Source organism: Cyprinodon tularosa, unplaced genomic scaffold (assembly GCF_016077235.1).
Source record: "Cyprinodon tularosa strain WSP-4 unplaced genomic scaffold, ASM1607723v1 ctg85, whole genome shotgun sequence".
Taxonomy (NCBI): domain Eukaryota; kingdom Metazoa; phylum Chordata; class Actinopteri; order Cyprinodontiformes; family Cyprinodontidae; genus Cyprinodon; species Cyprinodon tularosa.
The window spans coordinates 683,455-707,951 of NW_024039618.1; the positions used below are offsets into that span (position 1 = coordinate 683,455).

The window sequence follows — 24,497 nt, forward strand, 5'->3', positions numbered from 1 at the left end:
CCATCAATGCCAGAATATCATTTGAGAAACACATTAATATGAATATGACTGAAACCAAACAGCTATTCACATCCTCTCTTCAATAGACATCCTTAGTTTGCTGACCTTTATGGTCCCGGGCGAGAAAAAGGCCACAGGGGTCAGAGCGTAGGATGTCCCAGCTGTCTGTCAAACACAAAGACACCAAATTACCAGGCTCTGGTGTTTTAGAAGGTAGGAGGGAATGCAGTCAGTGTGAAAAGAGTTTTTCAAAAAGGACTACATATGGAGACAGTAATCTATAAGTTTGTACAGCCTGTCACTCTGCCTGACCTCTGGGGTAGCTTCAGTTTAATTTCAAGGTAGAGATGACAGACTGGGGCCCACCTTTGGCAGACAGTTCACATTATCCATTAAAGGAGTAACAGCTGCCAACAGGTTTTATCTTGAATGACATTTTTTTTGCTTCCACTACACATTTTTAACCTTTTGGAATGTAAATGGTTGTCTTCGGCTTGTAATTACTTTCCATGAAACAGAGAAGGGTAGTTCAGTTTGCAGCTTCAACTCGGCCTCAAAAAACAGACTTCAGACTTGACTTAAGATTTTGCACTCTGATTCAAGCTGTGAAAATTGACTAACTTGATGAAAAATGACTTATAAACATATTTGTCTGGAGGGCAGCTTCACATTTTTTATGGATTTTTTTCCACCCTTTTTTGTAAGGCTCAGTAATGCCAACGCTCCTCTTGTCTCATTCTTTAATTCTGGTTTGTTGGCAAACACTTTAAGTTATGAGGTTTTTTTTTCTGATTAGATGGGAGACTAGGCTTAAACAAACAACATGGACTGTTTGAGATGTGTCTTTTTTCAAACTTAAGATCAAGTAAGAAGCAGATATTCTGCATGTCCTCGAGTTTAATACAGTTTGACATGTAATGATTGCTAAAATATGATTGTGTGCGTTTACAGATGTTCCCACATCTAACAATTTCCATAACAATGTGCAATTGCTTTTCCAATGTCTGGATTTATAGTCATACCCGTCAACCCACCCCCTCCCTGGTTCTGGTATTTCCTCTCCTCTTACCCCGAATCCCCCAGTTTCCCACTATAAGCATGCCCATCCTTAAGGCACTTAGGAAGAAATTAATGTCCTTGACTTGGGGTCATCATTCCTCACTTCCTATTTATGCTAAGCAGACAGACAGGCAGACAGCAGATGCATAAGGTAACACAAACTCCCACAGCTCTCATTGAGTTCAATGTTTTCTGTTTTCCCATAACTCTCAGACAAGCCTCCTATTGATTTCTTTCAGAATTTCCAAACTCAATCATCCTGTGTGTTTGTGTTTGTTTGCGTGGATGTAAGTCTGAATTAAATACCTCTAATGCTAATTCTCCAAAAACTCAAAACAATCAGTGGAAGGTCAAAAGATGTCACCACCTAAATGGAGTTTGCTTCTCTGAGTCAGCACAGATGGCCATAAAACTAATTTTTGCTATCAAATGATATCTAAAAAGTAGGCAGCTGGACTGAGAAGAGATTGAAGGACACAATGCCTTTGACCTCCTTCTTGGGAAAGTTTTCAGTGATACAGGATAGCCCAAACAGAGAGAGCACTATCACACATTTGCAAGGCAAGACTCTTATCCAGGTTACAGAAAATATTGTTCCAGGAACGCTTCCAAGTAGACATTGGTCTGTTGGAGGTTCTCATAATCTGGAGTTAAACGGTACATTTTTGTTGTATCATGTACAAGACATTTTAAAAGAAATTTAAATGGTTTTATTTTAAACAAGAAAATAGAATTATATCTCCTGATGCTAAATTAATATAACATATTAATTAGTACATTCATACTGTACCATGTATCTGTACCATGTATGTGTTTATTATACATAAACTCATGCACAGTCAATGACACCAAGTTAAAAGACTAGGAAAGTTTAGAGTAGTTTTTTTTTTTTATAGTAAGTGAATATTAGCCTTTGATTATTTTAAGGTTTTTTTTTTTTCCTATGCTACACCAACTCATGTATAATTTACAATAACTTTAACAGTTATTGTTTGTTATGTGCTCGTTTTTGTTTGATAATTTAAAGACAATTTACAAACTTTGCAGATTAGTTCGGTTTTCTTTCCTGTGTTGTTGTTGCATTGCTTATAAGATGTGGAAAGATTTTTCTTTTCCGAGTGCAATTATAATCCAGATTCTCCAGGGAAGTCAGAGCAGTATTGATCGGTTAGTTGGCTGGTACACAGTTGGATCACTGATGAAATGGATTCCTGGAGAAATGTTATGATTGATTTCTTTTTCAGACAGGGAAGGTCTCAAGAGCAAATCTTGACCTTCTGATAAGTGTCAATTAGCAAATTCCTCTCGAGAAAACCTTGACATTATTGTATATCTCTAAAACTCTTTCTATATAATGTGACATCTTTAGTGGGGTGTAATGTGTTTAATACAAAAAAAATGTAGAGTATCGTTGTTCAGCATGTTCTCTTGATAGGACTTATTCTCTGTCTTATCATATTTCCAGGTCATAACAGATTGATTTAGAAGTCATAAGAGATAAATTAACATTACTGCAAAAAGGCTCATGGGATCTTTTTTTTTCATTTCATAGAACAAGTCATTTTCCTTTTGCAGGAACACAAAATTCATGTCAGAAGATGAGATCATTTGGGTGCCAAAACTAAGTTTTAAACTAGTTTTAATCGAGGTATTTAAACTGGGTATACTCAGATTTTAAAACTCTGAATGAAGAAACAACACTTGAATAGACAATGAAGTCATCCTTTCACTGTGCTTTCACATTAGTTGTTGACATAAATTCTTGTCCATGGAGCCAACTGTCCTGTGCAACAACTAAGTGCGCTATTGGGCATTATCTGGCTGTTCACTGGCTGTCATATGAAATTAGTGTGCAAGGTTCATTTGGGGGTCCTTTCTGACATATACCTGGTTAGGGGAGTGACATTGCCATTGTTCAGCACTGACATGAGGTCAAGTGGGTGCTTGCATCAGGAGGGTCTGCAGTATTATATCAAATGAAGAGTGGCAGATGGGCTTCTGACACACATTCATTAGGGTTTTGTTAAAAACGATAAACCCAAGAATGCGGATGACTGTGTAGCTAAACTAGCTGCCCTGTTTTCAAGCTAAAGTCTGCTGGGCAACTCAGAATTCACAGTGGAAAAACTGTCACTAACAATGCAGATGAAGTGCAGTGGTTACATAATTTCTCAGGTACACTTAATATAGCACACACATAAATATATATATATATATATATATTGCAATATGAATTTCAGCTACACATAATTATAAAAGTGGTCTCACATTTGTATTGATTTCACTTCATTGCATTTTACTTTGCAAATTTACTCTGTTTGAAGTGTTAACCATCATAACAATGGGAAAGATACCATTTATTGATGATTAAGATAGTTTATTAATGTTTCATATATTTATAAGCTGCATCTGAACCATTTACTAAAGGTAAATAGATCTTTTATTAGGGTATTAAGCCCACTGACGTTTTAGGTAAAGGTAAGTCCAATACGACAGGGCAAATTAAATAAAAAATAACGGCTAGGTTCAGGTCTTAAATCCAATGATTTTAGGGTTAGGGAAAAACATTGCAGGGTAACCTGATCTATTTACTGTACCCTTAATAAATGGTTTAAATTCACTTTCTAAATGATTATCAAAAGCTTATTAGGCAATGTTTATGATTGTTATTGTGAACGGTTACCTTTATAATAAATTTTTTCCCTGTGCATAATCAAATTTTACACTTTTTGGGGGAAAATATTTAGGAGCATGAGAATCCCGAATTGAAAATGTAATTTTCCACTAATATAAATTACGGAACTTCTACTCAAAAGCTGCAGTTATGATAATATTACTATGTTACCTTATGCTATGCAGACTCTTGGTTCACAATTACAAGTTTGGTCTTTATGTATAAAAGGCTTGCTGTTTACCTAGTGGTGGGATGGCAAGACCCATTTCCTGATAAATTTAGCCATTGTTTGAATTACCTCTTTGAATAATCCTACAAGGGGTATGGAACTCAGACCATACAGCTCAAAAACAGAAAACGTTAGCAGATGGTTAAAAACCAGGATAACTGCAACTTTACACCTACAGTATGGAATCAATATACATACTATTCATCATGTTGTATGTGTTGTATCATTTGGGACAAACATGTTACATACATACAGTAGGCCCTGTTTTTTGTTGTTGTTGTTTGTTTTGTTAAATTAGCATTAGACTGATAAAATATCGATAAGCTATAAACATTTAACAAAGTGTAACAGCAAAATAAATTCAATGTTGGAAAATTAAACTGCTCAGAGGGACAAGCTAAGTAATCTTTAGAAAAATGAAATTATTTTGTAGCTGATATAGAAATTCAATTTACCAGAAAAAAAAAAAAAACGCATTTTTAATTCTGAAACATTAGATGTTTTTGCTTCTACTACTTTTTCTTTTAATTGATAGATGGCTCTGTTGTTCTGTTAAGTAATACATAAAGAGTAACTGAAGACAAAAAATTTTAAAATTCTTCATGGAAAAAACATTAAGAGTTTTGGCATGCACCGTTTTTAAATTACACGTTTCAAGAGATGTCGATAGAAAGCCTGCAACTTATCAAAAAAGCGGAAAAAGTTTGCTTCTCTTAAATTGAAATTTGTGTTTTTCTAATTGTGTCCAAATGTGCAGGCAGTTTGCGTAAACCATGTCCTGATTACATGTGGCAAAGTCAACCTTCTCAGTTCTAGCAAGACTAAAATGCTCCATGCGGTTGAAGTATTAATCTGATAGCTAATGCAAAATCCATCTCCAGTGTCATGGATTTTCCCCATATCCCACACTTCTTCCACCTGTGGCATGCTCTTTGCCAAAGAAAAGAGTGAAGGACTTGACCATAAAAAGGGGTGTTTGTTATCTCAATAAACTGGTATGTAGACAGTGGCTGGTGGATCCTGACAGGACCAGACAAGCCAAAAAAGGAGGAAAGGTGTCAGAGGAAGTCTGTAGATAAGCAAAAATAGCATTAAAAGGGTATGATTTTTAGATAGGACTGGATTCTGTAAATCTAGGTAATCATGTATGCATGACAACGTATGTTTAGCAATTTCTGACTGGTGTTTGTTTCTGCTGGAAATGCTCAAAATGCACGAAAATCATACATAGATTCATAAATACATTTCCTCATTACTTCTAACTAAGATATAATCAAGATTTGTACTTAAAGGTCATCTGACTTAATGGCTCACTTAAACGTTTTAAAAGAAGAAAACATTGTGGTGTTGGTGCTCTGTAGCATCAGTTTATTTTCAAACGACATTTGTTACATTAGAAGGATCTTGTTTGTGTAAAAGAAACCGATTGGTCTCTTGGTGTTGTTCCAATTAGAAGGGAAGACTATGGGAAACAATTTGATCCAAAAATTGAAATTCTCCACACTGAGCAATATCCATACTGATTAGTATATTGGTTCATGGAACATAAAACTGAAAATGAAAATTTGAAATCTCTAAAAAAATTCTTCTCAATTCAATTCAAAAATACTTTATTAATTCCAAAGGAAATAAAATGTTTTAGATCAACAATAACCCATTATACCAATCATTTTCTAAACTGTATAGTTAAAAAAAAAAAGAAAAAGTAAACCCTTTTTTCATGGGAAAAATCAAAACAACTGATGCCCACAATGGAGTCCAGTACAAAAGAAAAAAAAATAATATGTCTGCTAAGGGTATAGGATCTAAAGGTAATAAAAAAATGCAGAATATATCTGTATAGTGAGGTATGTCTCATAAAACAATATTAAACGGTCAGTTGTGAGCTTAGTCTGTATTCTTAAAGATGGAGTTTAGTCAGAATCAGAATGCAGTTTATTGGCAAGTAGGTTTGCAATTACAAGGAATTTGACTTGGTGTTGATGGTGCAGAGAAATTAGATACATATACAGAATAGAGAATCTATAGCTATATACAATATAAAACGTACAAAGAACTATATACAATGTATAGTACATAGTTATATACTATATACACAGTAGACTGTGCATTAATGTGGTTTAAAAATAAAAATAGCTCATCAGGTTAAAAGCATTTGGCTATAAAAAAAATACTGAGGAAGCCTCAAATACTTGCTTTTTTAGACATAATCTGGTGTTTGTTTATGAAAATAGAAATTGACAGACAAAAAATATATATATTGGAAGTGCAAACACTGCTTTGGGGTCTTTTTACATTAAACAAAAGGCTATTGTTTCATTTCTTTGAGACTGGATTGTTGCAAATTCATTACAGATTTTTAAATATAGTTTTTGATTATTAAAATCTTAATTTTGTTACAAAAATAAAGTAATGGGTATTCTTAAACCACTGTGGCTATTCCTAGTACATCTCTATTGGAATCAAGCATGTGAATGTCAGTAATATACTGTCTTGCATTTAAAAAAATGAATAAATATATGTCAGATAAGCATTTGACAGAAAATCATAAGGTTATTATTTCAGCTAGTGGTTTTCCTCTTTGTTTCTAGCATTCAGCATCCTGAGGTGAATAAATAGCTTTGACAGATTGTTCCTTGCAATTAAGGAGTTGTGTAAACGCTCCAGGAGTAGAACATATTTTGATTATTTGTGTAATATCAAAGCAAAGACAAAATGTGTTGGCAAATCCTAAGGTTGTCCGGCTCGTTCTGTATTCAGATAACAATGTTAAATTAATTGTAAGGCAGTTTTTCTTGTCTTTGCCAGAATAGTGATGGTAGTATTAGTTTTAAAATATATATATTGTTAAAACGTTTTTGTTTTTTCTTCACATAATGTGTGAGAACCCTTCTTAGCTCTTTTGTGTTCTTTGGTACAAGGTAAAAAATTTCTTTAAAACAATCCATAGATTATTCCTACTCCTTGTCTTTTTTCTTCCAGAGGTCACAATGTTTGCATCTCAGATATTCCTATTTGTTTTTTATATATATATATATATATATATATATATATATATATATATATATATATATATATATATATATATATATATATATATATATATATATATATATATATATACATTTCCAGACTGGGCTACTCAGAAAAGCCTTGAATGCTCAGAAGCACTCATTTGGTAAAAAATGATGTTAGCGAAGAGCATCGGCTTACTCTGACCTTCCAACCACCCTGACCTCTCTTTCTTACCAGTTTTTGTTACTCCTAAGGGACACAAGTCTTCAAGCTGTTTGACATTTATGGCACTAAGATGTTAAACTTTTGAAGGGATTAGCTGAAACAACTGCTGCTGTTGTTTTCCTTCGGAGGACCGTCTGCCCTCCCATCAAGCTCTGGAGCTGTTTGCCTCCTCTCCATCTGGGAAAATGATACTCTGTGAATCTAAAATCATATCCACAGGCTTTTAGTTTCATCATTCTTTTTTTTTTTTTTTTTTTGGAAAACTGTCAAGATTAAGTAAAACTTGAACTAATAAGGCTGGTCACAACTCCTTGCATTTACATACATGTTTCTGTTCCATTAATTATTTGGCAGTGCATTTGAATGATGATTATTTTGTTTCCCTTCATTTTTAGGGAAACAAAATCATTCAACTGTTTAGAATGATTTATCCCTTTTTATTACCTAAGCTGGCAGTTGAGATCCTAATCAGGGTTTTTGTGTATTTGGGCAGACAATCAGGGGTGTTTTGTGTCCTCCTCCTGAGTCATGATTAGTACTTAGGAGTCTCTGTGTGCCTTTGTGAGCTTTGTTACTTTCAACAGCAGTAAAGGGGGATTTCAGCCTTCTCTCTCTACATCTTGGCTGCAGATTGGTGCTTTCTTAGAATTCGACTCAGAGTTTCCATGGCTCTCTCTCTCTCTCTCCTGCCTAATTTGATAAATTAAAGTTCTTAGGTTCGCTGTCAGACTCCTATACCCTTGGGACTCCTTCCTCCTTTCTCACTTCTCTACCACAACATTTACTGTTGCGGGTGAAAAATGACCGCAGGGAATAGAGTGGATTGTCAAAGTCGGTCTGTGGAGTGGAACACCCAGAGAGGGTGGTGGTGCCCGCTGTCCCCAACAGACTCCGACTCAACACTTGCCGCTAATGGCCTCTCTAAATTTACCTTCTAATTACCCCCGCTTATTGCCCCCAGCAAGCAGCGCTATGGCTATGACCTTGAGTAAAGGGGAACCGAATTTTTTTGAAAACTGAGCTTTTTTTTTCAGATCAGATTCACCTCAAATCAAGAAGAAGAGTTGGCCAGCCAAAGCCTTCACTGTTTCTATTCACACGAGGAGTCTGCAGAAGATCTATAAATAGGAATGAAGAGATTCTTTTGAATAAAAGGTCTACATCTGGCTTTGTGTTGGCACAGCTGACACAGAGAGAGTATTTGCTCTAAGTGCCAGGTCAAAGGTCAGCCTGGGAGAGGAGGATTTTTCAACCATTCATGCCGCCCTGTCTCATTATTCAGTTCTTTCCATAATCCCTATAACCTGTGTTGTCACCACTGACCGCCGTCGGTGCCCTGACCGACCTGCTGCAAGCGATGGCTCAGCTACAACAACAAATAGAGCTTCATCATCATCATTATAGCACAACTTGCAGTATCAGCACGACCAGCGGCCCACCTTCACTCGCATGTGTAAACATTTGTAAATACAACAGTCAGCCACAGACCAAGAAAGCTGCTGGGAATAAAGCTGTAACCAAAACATGGGAACAAACAAGCCAGAATTTCATGCTCTTTGGGAAATACATAGAATAAGAAAAACAACTGGAAAACTGAATGGAAAAGCATTTTAGATGTGTTCTTTGTTTGTTTTTTTTTGTTAAGAAGAATTATATCTTTTGCATTGGAAGATAGATCTCTCACGGTTCTATAAGTACATGAGGAATTAAGCTGTTACTTTAGTACAAACTTATTGGAGATAAATCAGTCAAGTTTTTAATCACCTTATTTGCTACAGTCGCAATTGATCTGCTTTAGAGTTAAACCTTTATCAATAACTTGAGAGATTTAAAAAATCTGTGTCTCTGGGACAGTTAACTTTACAACAAAGTTATTATTTTTGAAACTGAAAGGATTTTAATGTATATATTAAAAAAAACTATGTGAAATCAACCAGCCAGACAAGATTCAATAGCCTTTTGATTAACTTTGACTAAACTGGAAAATGTGAATTTTTTCCCACCTTAGTCATAACATTTAAAAATGGGTTATGACTAAGGACTAAGAACTCCGACTCTTTTTGGTTTATAAACACATCAACCAACACCATTCTTTTTTTATCTACTTCTTTGCAAGAGAAAACTATAAATAACAGAAATGACATTACAGATAGATATTTATTTTAAATAAATGGGAAGAATTTTGTATGTCTGTGTGATAATCTGAAGTCCCAAAGAACCTACAGCATCTTTTCCTGTCTTGCCTTCATTGATGAAAGAACAAAATCTGGACCGGCACAAAAGAAAAGTGGAGTTGGCATCACCCTGGATACATCTATATAAAAATGATTTATCAGGAACCAAAACATCTGTGATGTCACAAGGATATCATCCTTGTCACAATTTTCTCTTCTCTCCACTTTCTACTCAAACGCTCCTGTCCAATATCATCGTGACCACCCAGCTCACTCCAGAGTAGACAAGCCATGATGAGCTTTCACCCCAGCCCCGTCGTGTCCTTTAACCTTTCACCTACAGCCCTACAAAGCTGTAAAGGGCAGCTGTCTGGCTGTGCATTCTGAGGGATTCTGAAGTTGTACCTCTACCACCAGTTTCATCTATCCTTATTTCAGTGTACCTATTGCATTATGTCAGTGTAAGTGTAAATGGTTAAAGAAGAGGTGAAATATTCTAAGCATCTATGCATCTCTTGTTGATTCTGTTTTAATTAATTTCAGTTGTACAGATATTTTAAAACCTCAAAGGCAGAGCAGAGGAACTTTCTGACCTTTCCTGTCAGATTTGAGCCACATATCTACCCCCTTGTGCTTTAATTAACTTTCTCTGTCATGTAAGACAGCATAAATTGATTTTTTATCTCTCATTACCACTCAAAATGAGAAAGCACTTCTTAAATCAATCTCTCTATGCTTTTGATTCATCCAAAAGGAGGACCTGAATCATCTGATTTGATGTAAGGATCAGGGAACTCTGCTTTAATCCTCCTCACAAAACACACAGAGTATTGGTGGCAGATGAGTGTGAAGAGCTTCTGAGTGACAGCTCCCGGAAGCTTGGAGATAAGACGTTTATCCTGTGCCAGTTATTTCTCCTCGACAGGCGCAGGTAAGCTGTAATCAGCTACAGTGACATGTGTTCTGAGTCAATAGGCCTAACTGCATTTGGTGCAGAGAGGCTGATTATTAGGTGCTGAACTGAGGCAAACACAAAAGATAAACACTGAGACAGGCTGAGCTGATGAGGATATCTGCTGCTCTTCAACCTCCAATATCTGCAGTGACCTCTGTTTCCTGTGTTCAAACAAAGATAAAATGGACTTTAATATTCATCACTTAAATCCACAACACACGACATTGACTCATGAAAAACGGTTTTACTTACCTCTACTAACTGCTCTGTATGGCTGACTCTTTGTGGACAGATTTAATTCAGTAAATTTATGCGTCATTAGGCTAAAGTTGTTCTTGATACACAACTTTTAGAGTTTGGGCCACCAGGAGTTTCATACAGTATCTTAAACATTATTGGAAATACCAGTTTCATAGTATTATTGTTCTTACACAACAAATCTAAAATATAGGTTGTACAGTATGACATGATTGTTTGAAAAATTAAACAGAAAGGCAACTGTTATTCACACCGCTAAAAGGATATGATTATAGTTATGATCATGTAAAAAATATGTAATTTTTATTTTTGGGTTAAATGTAGATCTAAAAAGCTATGTTTAGTATATTATAGCTGCCTAGTGCACAGACTAATATATTTGCTTTTCATTTACATTTTTTGGAAGTGAAACAAACAAAATGTTAGCTGCTTGGATGGCCTGTCATGCCCTTTGAAAATATGAAGTTATAATTCTTATTATTTTATTTTAATAAGAGTAATAACTAGTACCTTCACTGTGCTCCTGACTTTTAAACATTGTAGTTCTTTGCTTTTTAAATAGTTTTTTTGGTAAATTTAAAGTATTTTTATCTAAACTTTTGAAAACGCTGGTATATTACTTGATACCGGTCCTTAACTCATGCCTGCAAAGGATGGTTTCTGTAAGCCCTTGTTTGTTTTGAAAAATAACAAGCTATAAATTCTCATCTCTGAACTTCCTTTCCATGCTTTATGGGTGTCAAACAACTTTGTTACCATTTCTAAACGTTTATGCAAGTTTAAATTGGTTAAAGAGACCTGCTGGTCAAGAGTTAAACATCAACATACAGTATATCACAACATTATTTAATTCAAAAATGCCAATTTGACTTTTAAATGCATTTCCGGTAGTGGCCATACGCTACAGTCTATTACAACAGTTTTGAAACATATTGGCTACATGAACAGCGATGTTCGCCACAGACACGTGGCCTTATTGCTATTCACCGTTTAAGCCAATAAAGAGCATTTCTCTTCAAATGATGTACTAATATTGTAATATAAATTCACAAGAGGTTTCAAAATAAATGTTTTAAGCTGGTTTATCAAGATATAAACTAAATAATTTATTGCTCCTCCTCAATACAGTACAATTCAACAGTGTTATTGAATATTAAACTTAAGGAGGCTCGGAGACTGTCCACTCTCTAATTCAGAAATCTGACTTTAATAAGGAACCTATTTGAATTTTTGAGCTCCCTGACTACAACTAACCACACCATTAGTGCCGTGTGGGAAGTATTTCTGGTCATAAGATGCAGACAAAGATGACTGGAGCACTCCCAAGAGTATTTTGCTGAATACATCAGAGGTGTGTGAACGCAAATACAGATTTTAGATAGACTGACCATAGATAAATTGTACCTAAATCAAGCAATCTCTTTCAGAAAGGAATGGTTTCATACACATAAAAAAATGCTTACTATGGCTGATGAGAAATGTTAAACGTATTTGTCTCTTTTGCTCATTCTTGAAAGTTTTTACTTATATCTTTGAAATAGCCTTTTTATTTGATCCATTTGACTGAAAGATGGTTTGATGAGCAGACTGACACCTCATTAGTTCAGAGGCGATGTATCTATAAGCCTGTAGCCAATTACTTCGGGTTAGAAATTCTCCCACTGTTCGGCAGATGTGATTTTAAACATGTTAATGTTAAATGAGTCCGAAAGATTTAAATGTCATATATTCAAGATAGATTTTGTGGATCATTAGAAGCACCTGACATTCTGCCCGACTTAGACACCAATGGCAACTACTGGTAAGATAAAAAAAGTTAAAATAAAAGAGAAACTAGAACAAGCAGAAGACTGTTGCAGTTCTTTGCTTTGGCCACAGATTGCTGTTTTATAAAAAAAAAAAAAAACTCTGCAATGCCTCTTTAAGATGGTTTCAGAAGAGTTTGCATGCAGTTACAAATAGCCTGAAAATAAATCTTATAAACTCCAATAGTTCACTTAGGCATTCCTAAGCATACTGAACCATCACTGTAAGCTTTCTAAGACGTAGATTACGTGATCAAAGGAGCTCAAGTGTGACTTTTTCAGTTTAAATGGTAGCCAACCATTACAACATCACAAAGATTTTCCAGACTGTCTCAATGAATTTAATTACTTATAGGGGCACATCCTTGCATGCTTGGTTGCAGACAAGCTTCAGCAAGGTAGGGCCACACCTCTATTTCAAGCAGAAGTGAACAAGAGCAGATTTAGGGAATTCAGGCAACATGCCATGGATGCCTAGGCAGGTATGTGGGATTTTCTGCTCCATGCGCCCTAAAACCCCCTTTTATTTTTACTCAATGGATAAACTGCTGCTAAGAAAGGGACTTGGATTACAGAGGCATAAAAAGGGGTGGTAGAGTTTTCTGGGTGGTGCTTCGTTCTTTATCTCAATACAGATTGCATGAAAGGGGTCACTTTCTGAGCTAGAAGTTTGACCCACCAGCCAAGTGTATGGGCTGCAGAACAGTTTTAAAAAGTGATAATAGTGCAGACGGTTGCCACTAACAAGGTTTGGTTTTAGGCAGATTCTAAACAAAAATCTGAGGACACTTTTGGATATAAAGGACCATTCTCTGTGTCTTCCTTTGTGTCTGGTAGTCATTACTAAGACCTTGTGAGAAAGCAATATGAGACACACCAGATCCTAACATTTGTCCCCCCATCAGTTGCTGACCAATCAGCTGGTTGTAAATTCAGCCGCTTAACGTCATGTTAAGGCTTTGGTTAGTTTCACAGCATTGCTCTTGGCCTGATACGGCTTCTTTTTTTGACCCATAACATGTAGGAATGCTGTTTTGGAGATAACTTATTGTTGACAGTAAAGTGTATACACACTTTGAGGTGGACTACTATCATATACTCCTTATCTGGCTGGGCTGCTGGATTTCAAAGGAAATGTGTTTCAGCATGTCCCTTCTTGTAAAGATTCTGAATCCAGATTGTAATAGATTTTTTTTTTCTATTTTAGAAACACAAATTAAGAAGTTTACTAATTTTCTGAGCTGTTGTATTCCAGAAAAAGGGAGTTATCTAAAATAATTTTAATTCATACTTTAATTATTAAAGTTAATCAGCATTTTTTAAGCTTGTAATAAGAAAATAGTATTTGAGCTGTTTTTGTTTTGGGGTATAAATATGATGAAAAAAACATATTTTATTTGTCTAGTACTGCCAGCACCTCTTGTCTGGGTACGGTCTCAAATTTACAGCCAACAAATGTAAAAGGAGGTTAAGAAAAAAAAATGATCTGCCAACTGCTGCATATCTGCAGCAAAGAGAAGCATCATGTCTCTAATGTAAAACATTGGATGCTTTATGTCAGCTGCTTGTTTGGGAGGCAAACAATGTAAAATGCCCTTTCCCTGCTATCACAAACTGTGTGAAGTGTGCATAACACTTCCATTGTGACAGTGTGCTTTGATCAGTGTACTGAAATGGTTAACTCCTTCTTGGGTGTTCTGTTTCAAAATGTATGCAATGGTAACCGATGAATGGGTCGTTCATCGGTTACCATTGCATGTTTCCAAGCAATACAAGGCCTACTGACATTTGAATTGAGAAAGCTTCCTGGAGAGGTGGCGAAACGTCTTCAAATCTTGAGAACCAAGTCCAGTGGATGTTTTTTTAATTTTTACGGAATGACGATGACCTGGATGACTGAGAACCTTCATCAGCACATTCAACTCCAGCATACTTACTTTACATGTAAACTCCGTCATGTTTCACACTACATCAACTACTTTATTCTCATATATTTGAGGAGTTGAAAAATTAAAACATGTTCTGATAAAGATGCATGAAATGATCATTAAATATGGCTGTAACTGCCAGACTTTGCTGTATTTTTTTAAGGAAAAAATGTTCTAGACATCCATAAAAAGATGTGAGGCTGCTTTGATTTGAAATTTAGATTATTATTTGTTTACTTTCTCATTCATCAAATGTAAGATTTGAAAACACAGCAAGCAATAATTTAGGTGTGTAGCCATGTGAAAAAGTGAAAACACTAAGTGCAATTGGATATAAATCTTACCTTGTTTATTTTAATAATTATTTTCAAAAGCTTTTAATTGTTTAACAGAGTTAAGCTTAAGTTCCTAAATGGAAATTTTACATAAAAAAGCCAGCAGCAAGCTGTTTAATTGTAAATTAGCATGTAACCTGCTTGTGAGGTTTCGTTTGCTGTGACCTCAGAGTTGGACTGTCTGTCTCTTTTCTTTTACCCATCTATCCATCTTCTGCCACTTATCCGCCAGGGTCATGGGGAGGGGGGGCTATCTCCAGCAGTCTGTGGGCAAATATATTTTGCCCTTCCATCGCAGGACAATTTAGAGACACCAATTAACCTAAAAGTCATGTTCTTGGACTGTGGGATTAGGTTTGAGTCCCCAGAGAGAAACAGAGCATGCTTAGAGAGAACATGCAAACTCCATACAAAGACTCTAGGCTGTGAACTGAACCCAGGAAAACCACAGATGATAAATATGAAATATAAAATTTATTTTTATATCACATTTATCTAATGTGATTTAAAAAAACCAAAAGCTGCTTTCAACCACTATCTTTGGATGGATTATCATCCGGATTATCATCCGTCCAAATCATTGGGCTAAAAAAGAAGTATAAGGGAAGGTTTTTGGATAAATTACTTTTTTTCATCATCTTAGAATATTTCTCTAACATCAGGCTCAAATTAGTTGATATTTCACAAGATCCCTGTCGGGTTCTAATAGGATTGCTGAGAATATAAAGTGGAGATTAAGGATGAAATCCATGATAAATTAAGGTGGAGTTTTCTTTGGGTGTGGTGCATTTTAATAATTGCACTTTTGTAACTACATTATTAAAGTTTAACTATGAAAAAAGTAGAAACGCGAATGCAATGCCATCCTCATGTTTCAAGTTGGCATTTTGTTGCAAGATCCCATTTTGTGACCATATGTTTTGTGACCATTTGTGCTACACATTTAATTTGGTGCAGAAGGGATAGAATTTTAAAAAGTAAATAATCTACTTCTTATGCTATCTCACAGAACTACCTGAAATTATGCATGTGCCATTTGTATGTCAAATGTGTCAAACTTTATATTTGTACTCCAACATATAGTGACACCAAATATACCTCAAGTTTCCTTAAACGTTCAAATAACTGCTCTTATGCTTTTTTATTACTGTTCTTGTTTTATTTGTTAATTTTATTTATTTTTTCTTTTTTTTTTTGTTATTGTTCTTTCCCAATGATATGGACTATTTTATGTCTGGAATAAAGGTTATATATATATATATATATATATATAAAGAATGTAAAATATGACGGCCTTAATTCTAAAAGAAGGTTGTTGAGCAATCAGTTTGTGACCTTCAGCTCAGGCATAATACCACAGAGATGGTAAATCTGTTGTCAAAACCTCAGGTTGGATTAAGCATTAATGAGATTTTGTGTTAAATTACTTTTTTTATTGTTCAATTTAGTTTGACACATATATTTATATTATTGAAAATAAATTAGTTGGATGTAAAGCAAGATTTCCACAGCTCTGCACTTTTTTCACACCTAGTAACACTGCTAACGTCCTGCCTTTCATTCATTGAAGCCCTTATGTTTAAAAAAGAATCATATACATTTGTGCACTTTTTAAAAACATTAATAAGGCCCAGCTATATTGCTGGTTCTTTAGTGTTGTTTAGACAACACGTGAGGCCTTAGAGCAAAGATGTATAATGGTCAGAAACTCCTGCTTTATTACCTCCATATATCAATAAATAAATATTATATATTCAGTGATCGCATTTTTTTTCAATGTGAAGCAACAGCTGTAGAAAAGCTGCAGTACAGCCAGAATAGAGATGAAACTGCAAACGGTAATTCTGGATTACTTTCGGCAATGTTTCCTGGAATCCCTCATGCTACCACTCTCCAAAATCCCAGCTTCAGCGAGTAATCTTCTTATTCTTAGAGCTGAATTTTTAAATCCTGATGTCACCACATCACTGCTGTATGCTGAACAGAAAGTTTACAAGTGTGCTTCTGTGAGAGTGGAGTGGAGACCAATATATATATAATAAATAAAGAGATAGAGATATAGATAGATAAATATATAAATATATAAACAGAATGTTAAATGAAACTCCCAGGGATGACAGGTATATCCTTTTCCTTTTCTTTACCTGCATGTCAGAAAGTTCGACAGTGAGAACAGCCTGTTGGGGTCTGAAGTGGCTTAGCACATGAGCAGCTGGATGGGTTTTTATTTTACTATGAGGATTAAGGTTGCCATATTTTATCATTTCACTTGCAGGGGAGGAACTTTTTCTTCTGTTCTGTGTGTGACCTCCCTTCTGGTTGATGAAGGTTCCTTCTCTACACGTTCTTTTGAGCCCTTTTCCATTGCCAGTAAAAAAATCACACTTAGCTGCAGAGAGGGATGTGTCTGCTTCTAATCAAGAGAAAGCCAAATGTGCTTTAAGATCTCTTCCGCTTTGGACTTTTTATTTAGTAAGTAGGCAGCTTTGATTCGTTTTTTAGGGATGCAACTAACGATTAGTTTAAAAATCGATTAATCTGTCAATTATTTTTTCCATTTATCGATTAATAATCGGATAGCAAGAGGTTCCTTAAAGAAGACTTTTTACGAAACAAAACCAGGTGAAACTCAAACTTTTCCACTTGAGAGGTTCTGGATAGAGCATATTGATAGATGGAAAAAAAATGTTTATCTTAATTGCAAAATGTTTTTATATATATTTTACAATCTTGGTATAACTACTGCAATGAATAGGTTGCTCTGTCTGTTTCAGAGTCTTTATACTCCAGTTAGTAATTAATTGATTACTAAATTACTTGACGATTATTTCTATAATTAACTAATCAAAATTAATCGAATCATTGTTTCAGCCCTAGTTAGTTTAGTCAATTTCTCACTTTTTAGGCAAGGTGAATATATTTATATAGTACTATTCAGTACATAGACAATTCAAAGTGCTTCAGAGGAACGAGACTCATGATAGAGGCAAAATGAAAGCAGATAAACATTAAATAGGAGTCTGGCAGGGCAGTCTCCAATACAGGATCTTGTTCAGCACCTAAATCTAAGAGATATACTCTAGAGGAGGGGATGTCAAACTTGTTTTTATATTGGTTTTTAAAGTTTTTTTTTTCTCCCATTTTAATTTCCAGTTTGTTCACCTTAAAAGATCGCATATCTCTAGAGTCTAAATTGGTTTATAGCCAGAAAATGTTTAACTAATGCAGGAACTTTAAAATCTGATCTAATATTTAATCTGGTTTATGTACCTTCTCGCATTTATATGACAGGTCGACATGTGTAGTTAAAGCTTAGCAGTGCAATGACATATCAAACTACAGGTTTTGGATCCAACAAACTTAATCTAAGGTTTAAAGTTTCATATGAAGTGAAAATTAATGTCAGGGAGGAGTTATGATGCACTCCGGCTTCAATTTCTCACCTCACCATCTGTGCTGGCAGTTTTCCTGGCCCCCAAAATGTGGATACCCCTTACACATGGGAACCCACATTTTAACACCACGTTTGCTGTAATAATCCCAATATCCAGGTGGAAAATATTTAATTTTATTTAGGTCCTGTTTTCTGCATATGTTATCTGTATTGATGAGAGCGCTAAATGATTTCTAGGATGGAGAACCTAAGAGAAAGAAATCCTTGAATCCCCAATTTTACTTTTATTTCTTCCAACAAAAAGTCAATTTCAAACATAAGAAACCAGAACAGAGTTTTACCCATAAAATCAAGCAAATTAAAAACAAAGCCCTTCTCTTTTTTAAGTCCAGAAGCTCTCATTTGAAGGTCAAAGCTCAGACGGCCAGACGCTGAACTTTATTAAATATCTGACCTTTTGTTATTTAAGATATGCCATGACTTCTGGCAGTTGTCATAATTCATCGACCAGTCCAACTATTTTATTTTGCCATTAGTTTCAGTCTCTGCAGAGTAACTTACTACTTGTCTTTGTCAAGCCTGTCAATAACCAGATTTAGTCCATCCTTAACCACATTAAAGCAGGATGTCATTGGGGGAGGGGAAGACCCAACAGCTCTCATAAATTAATTTCTGAGTGCAAGACGGTAGCATGTGAATGATTAGCATACTATATCAAATCAACATTAGCATATAAAGGGGTTTTCTATTTTCATTGCAGCTCTTTGTGGCTTTTACACAAGTTTGTTTCTGCTGGTTTTCTTTTAATTACAGGCAGAGCTCAAACAAATCTATGTTTCCTTTTTTATAGAGCTAAGGTCTACCGGTACTGCTCATCACTTCTCCTTTCTGCTCAACTCAACCGACTATCGGATCCTGCGTATGGATGAGGACCATGATCGCATGTATGTGGGAAGCAAAGATTACATCCTGTCTCTGGATCTGCATGACATCAACAAGGAGCCGCTAATTGTAAGAAACATTCCATTGACACAAATAAAGTGGAAGGGAACAGCTTGGGTTTACAGTTTTCCTTTTCCTGACAGATCCACTGGCCTGTTGCATCCCAGAGAAAGACTGAATGCATCTTGTCTGGGAAAGACACCAACGTAAGTGACTTCATCATGACCATGTACTGGCTCTGTTAGATCTGACTAAACTCTAAAATTATATTTTAATTTGCAGCCAGGAAGCAATTTTACTTAATTTAATTGCTGCCAAAACTGAGTTATGCTTCGGGTAACAAAGCTTTTTTTTCTTTTCGTTTTTTTGTATCATAAAGGTCAATGTTGCATTCTTGCTTAATCAGCCACCATTATTTTCATTAAACTTTTTTTTGCTATTTTGTTAAATAAGAACAACACTCTCACTGTGTTTCACTGTGAGTTAATATGTTAGGCCAACACAAAGTAATCAGAATTTTAAGTGTAAGAAAAAAAACTATTTGGTTTGATAACTGTACATAAAATCTGCAGCTAAGGGTCTTTTGCAGGCATACTCCATCTGTGTTTTAATTTAATCTCAATACAAATGGAGCAAAGCCTTCAGAGGATCATGAAGACAAAATAAAACAATTACACAGGCCAGTGAGAAAGCAGGGCTAGCATATAGAAATACAGGTTTTCAATCCATCCTTTGCAAAAAGTGTTGCACAGCTGGAAACCTATCAATATATGATTTCCTACTTTGACATACAAGTCAATCAGAGCTTTTTCATAGAAGCCTCCAACATCCCAGAAAGCTCATGTTGAGGGATCTGTCAACAGAATAAGTGTTGGTTCTTTTTGAGAAAGACTGACACAAAGTCACTGTGGCTGTCAGTAAGGAAATTGGGCCCCATGCATTTTATAGTTACATAATAGTAGGTCAGTGAATGATGTACATAAAGGACAAGGTGAAAGTCGAAAGTATGTTTTATTACGTATATAATCAGGCTGTGTATGAATATTTGAGGCCCATAATGTAGTCTAATACCATGGGTTTCATGATCAGTTAAGCAAAGCGGTGCTTTTTTAAGGTGAATATCAGCAAACTGTGTAATTTTGGCAATAAAAACAGAAGATTAGTTTGTTAACTTACCTACAGACGAACAATCTGTTGGGTTCAGCTTATCTTGTGGTTGACAGGATGCCATTTTCTAAGACTCCTCTTTGGTTTTGTAAATAAGACAGTTTCACCCTCTAAAGGCTTCTTGTGTCAGAAATGTTTATTGTCCTCTAACATGATTTACCCATTTATTAGATGTCTTTTTTTTTTTTTTTTTTACAAAACTTCCATGTCCTCTGTAAATTCATAGTGGAAAAATCCCAAGGGTTGTCAGAGAGAAACAAGCAGCTGCTCCTGTAGGTAGGGAGCGTTTCTCTTCGAGACAAATCGCTATCTCTGACTGGTTAGTTGGTAGTGACTGATTGACAGGTGGTGTCACAGCATTTGACTCAGGAGGACAGACTACAAAACCACTCCACAGTTTTTTAAATCTTTTATTTGTGCAAATTTTGATTGCCATATATTATTTTACTTCAACCTCACAATTATGCAAAACTTATTTTTTTTCTTTCACATAGCATCTCAATAAAATATTTATTTTTATCATTATGCTTTGAAATGCTTTGAAAGACCCTGTCTCTTAGCAGGAAACCTTCAAGTCTTATTTTAATTTTCCAAGATGTTTTTCTTCATAACTGCTGATAAAATGAAGATGGTTTCAGTGAACTTTTTATTGATGCTCATGTGCCATTTTAAATGCTGCACTTGGGTCATTAGGGGACATTTCTAAGCCCTTCCCAGCGTGCTTCTCACTATGACGCTCTTATTTACCGTCTTTGCATCCCTGATTGCTGATTGCATACAGCTGCCACCAATTAAGCTCTTGCAGGGACTCAAAACTTGCAACGTTTCTCCCTGAAAGCATTTCTTGCTTTTCTGTCGCTACATCTCCCACAGATGTTTTAATGTGTTTTCTTTTCTCCATTTTTTTTGCCTTTCGTCCTGCGCTGTAATTATTTTACCCTTTGTTGTCCAGACGAGGAGACAAAATGAATTGGCCGACTGAGGCGACAGTCCCGTCTGAAGTGTTAATAAGACTTAGACATTCAAACACAGCCATCGCCAGCACAGCCCCCACTAGGGACACAGGAAATCATACAAAGAAATCCTAGAACCATCTCTTTTGATTTGGTCCACACATTGCACCACCACACCTAACGAAACCCACTCATGTTTTGTCAGGGTTAGAGGAAGAGGTTTGGACAAGCGATGAGCACCGTATGAAACGATAAGGCTGGTGCTGCCGTTTATCCAACTGCTGTGTGCATTTGTCCTTATTTGATTTCCCTCACGGCTTAGCTGCATATTTGTGCATAAAAAGCAATTTTCATGGCGATTGTAGTGCAAGTTGCACATGACAATTCAAGATGAATTTGGCGTGAGGCATCGGCTCAGGTCAAAGGCAATAACTCCTGCTGTGCTCACCGTAGAGAAGCAGAACTGTGCAGGGAATATTGCGCACTGACCCACGTGTAGAAACCCACATGCACAGAAAAACATCTTCTGAAACCTCAAACTCATTCATCTGTTGTTTGGCAAGTATCTGCCAAAATAGCCTATCCCTCCCCCCATCATTTCTACTATTTCTTTTTGCTTTGCGCATCATTTTTTTTTCACCAGCTGTCAACAGCAAAAAACATGATGGACAAATCTGAACACATATCTTCATTTCAGTGGCAGCAGACATGAGCTGCTGGCTGAAGCCAGAGACAGCTGGCCACCCTTGATGAATGAATCTGTGTAGCAGTAGCAACATCAGCAGCAACAGCAGCTCTTTGTCTGTACTACAATTACAAACATTTAAAAGGCACAATTATTTCCTAAAAACATACAGTAGCATCATAAACCGTTTTAACTGTAAAACCACTATTTTCTCTGTGCGGTCAAACCAAAATGTATATTATTTGTTAAGTTTGAATTGTGCTTAACCTCAGATCCTTTATGAAAATACATTCCCCATCCCACAGGCACTGAATTTCCCTGGTTTTGGCTACATGCTTATGTGATGTTTGGAAACATTTTCACTCTTTCACTGTGGTCTGGTGTAAAGCAGCAAGAGCAGCGAAATGGAAGCCAACCAACAGAAAATGTAGATGTGGGTTTTCCAGATTATTCCTGTGGCATTGTACTTTCAGTGGATAAAAATCCTGACGTGGAAAAACCAAGTGGTCAAAAGAAAAGGGTTGACACACAGTGGTTTAGGTGGGAAAACTTTTGAAATGTGTTTATTTTACATGGTAAATTGAATAAAAACAGTGTAGACCCACATGCTGAAAACATTCTGTAATACCCTGATAACATGACTAAACAAGAAAACAGTTGACATTTGAATAAGATGCTAAAAAGAAATAAAGAGAAAAGGAAGGAAAAAATTATGTTTTTTTATTTTAGGATAAATACTTGAACATTTACTTAAGAAGTTAGGTAATTGTTATCAAAAAGAACACTATTTCTTCCTTCTGTTATTACAAATCCCATTTATAAAGCTTGAAAAAAATGTTTTTAAAGATATACTAAAAAGAAAAATAAGTGCAATATTTATATATGACAAAAACAAAGATAACAACAAAGACTTATAATGAAGTTGATCATTTTCTTAAATAATCAAGGTCTCAATATTGTTTAAATAGATTTTTAGAGTTCTTTATGCGTTCAGTTTTAGTGTATCTTTATTACTTCTTATTCTTTTTTCTTTTATTATTATTCTTTTTTTTTAGATGTCTTTAATAATGTGTTATCATATCATGAACAGCTGCCTTAAAAACTGGTGAAAGGAATTGTTTATTTGATCAACAATGTAAAAGAACACACAACAAAAAGAGCTTTGTTGCAACATGTTGGTCAATGGTTATTTCTGTCTATGCTCCTTTCTATGGTCACCTTCTCCTTTAACATGGACATTTTTTAATAAAGCAAATGTTCTAGATTTAGAGAACCCTGGATGACAGGGTGACAACAGCAAGGATGATATTGGACCTACAAAGTTATTTTCTTAACTATTTTTTTGTCAAGGAATGAGACTTCTTAACAAAATTATCTGGGATATTAAATCTAATGTTCATATTTTTTGTTTTGTTTTGTTTTTTACATCTCATTTTTGACGTTTTTAAGCCATGTTTCTAATCCTGTTATTTTTTCCCCTAGGGGGAATGTGGGAACTTTATCCGTCTGATTGAGCCATGGAACCGGACCCACCTGTATGTGTGCGGAACAGGAGCATATAATCCCATCTGCACATATGTGGATCGAGGACGTAGGTCTCAGGTAACTAAAAGATGCTTCCAACCTTAGAGACGGTTAGGTCTTTAGTCTTTGGATTCTTTAAAAGAGCTGCAGTATGTCATCAATCTGAGGTCAGATACCCCCACCCCTTTCCATCTGTCCATCAATCAGTTTCTTGGGTTCGGCTTGTCTTCCAATATGTTCCTCCTCTTAGCTTTCATTGAGTTGCACCTATCCACAGCCTCATAGCTGGCCTTGTCAGAATTTCCATTATCATTCCAAAATTGGTCTTGGTAGGATTTTTAACAGCTACCGCTTGCAGCTTCTTACCCGTGGGAATACTTTGGTGTCACTTTATCTAGAAAATCCCTTCTCATCGGGGGTCTGTTTCCCTCCTGTCTCACCTGTTTACACACAGCAGTGCCTCTGGCCCGTCTTTCTTTCTGTCTGGGTGAGAGCCTCTGAAAAGCCATCATTACTGATGGAGCTTCTCATCCATCATCAGGCTTGTAAGCCAGACCCCCTCCCAACGCCTCTTTACTGGATGGCCATGCAGAGAGCTGCAGCAGCTGCAGGTCGCGTTATAACCAGCACACTTACATTCGCTCTCACTGTTTAGTCTCACTGTTCATTTGTAGGCTTCAGGTTTCAATGTAAAGGTCAGTCTGCCTCTTGTCATTCCGATTCCCCCCTGAGGTCCGAATGTTGCTCTGCTTCACACTTTAAGGATTTTGCTCTGCAGGAGTAGATTTAAACATAAAACAGCTCTCCTTGTCTAAGGCACCAGGCTTGTGGATCTTTGGTGTTTCTATAGAGTCTTCTCTGATGATTTTTGTTTGCATGGGATATTTAAATTAAATAGGTACAATATTTGGATTTGAGTCATTGGTGAGTGTTTAGGAAAGTTTATTTTGTTTTTTACTATTATTAAATCAATCTACAAAACCATTAGGTTGTTATATAGATACCAAAATAATAACGACATATATAAATTAAATGCTGTGATTTACACATAAGATATAGAATAATATAATCTAGAAAAGAACAATGCATTTTACTTTGTTTATCAGTGAGCTGACGTAGATTAAATTTGACTTATGTTTTGAGGGTTTCCAACGTCAAACTGCACTTTAGATCAG

The 24,497-nt window shown here is 35.8% G+C and overlaps 1 protein-coding gene across 1 annotated transcript in view; it reads left to right on the forward strand.

The window, feature by feature from the left end:
- Positions 1 to 24,497, forward strand: part of sema3fa (sema domain, immunoglobulin domain (Ig), short basic domain, secreted, (semaphorin) 3Fa) — a 64,610-nt gene that overhangs the window by 19,769 nt on the left and 20,344 nt on the right. Inside the window, exons 3-5 of the mRNA XM_038272960.1 lie at positions 18,902 to 19,062; positions 19,137 to 19,199; positions 23,281 to 23,400. Of these exons, the coding sequence (XP_038128888.1) occupies positions 18,902 to 19,062; positions 19,137 to 19,199; positions 23,281 to 23,400 (344 nt within the window). The remainder of the gene's footprint in view (positions 1 to 18,901; positions 19,063 to 19,136; positions 19,200 to 23,280; positions 23,401 to 24,497) is intronic.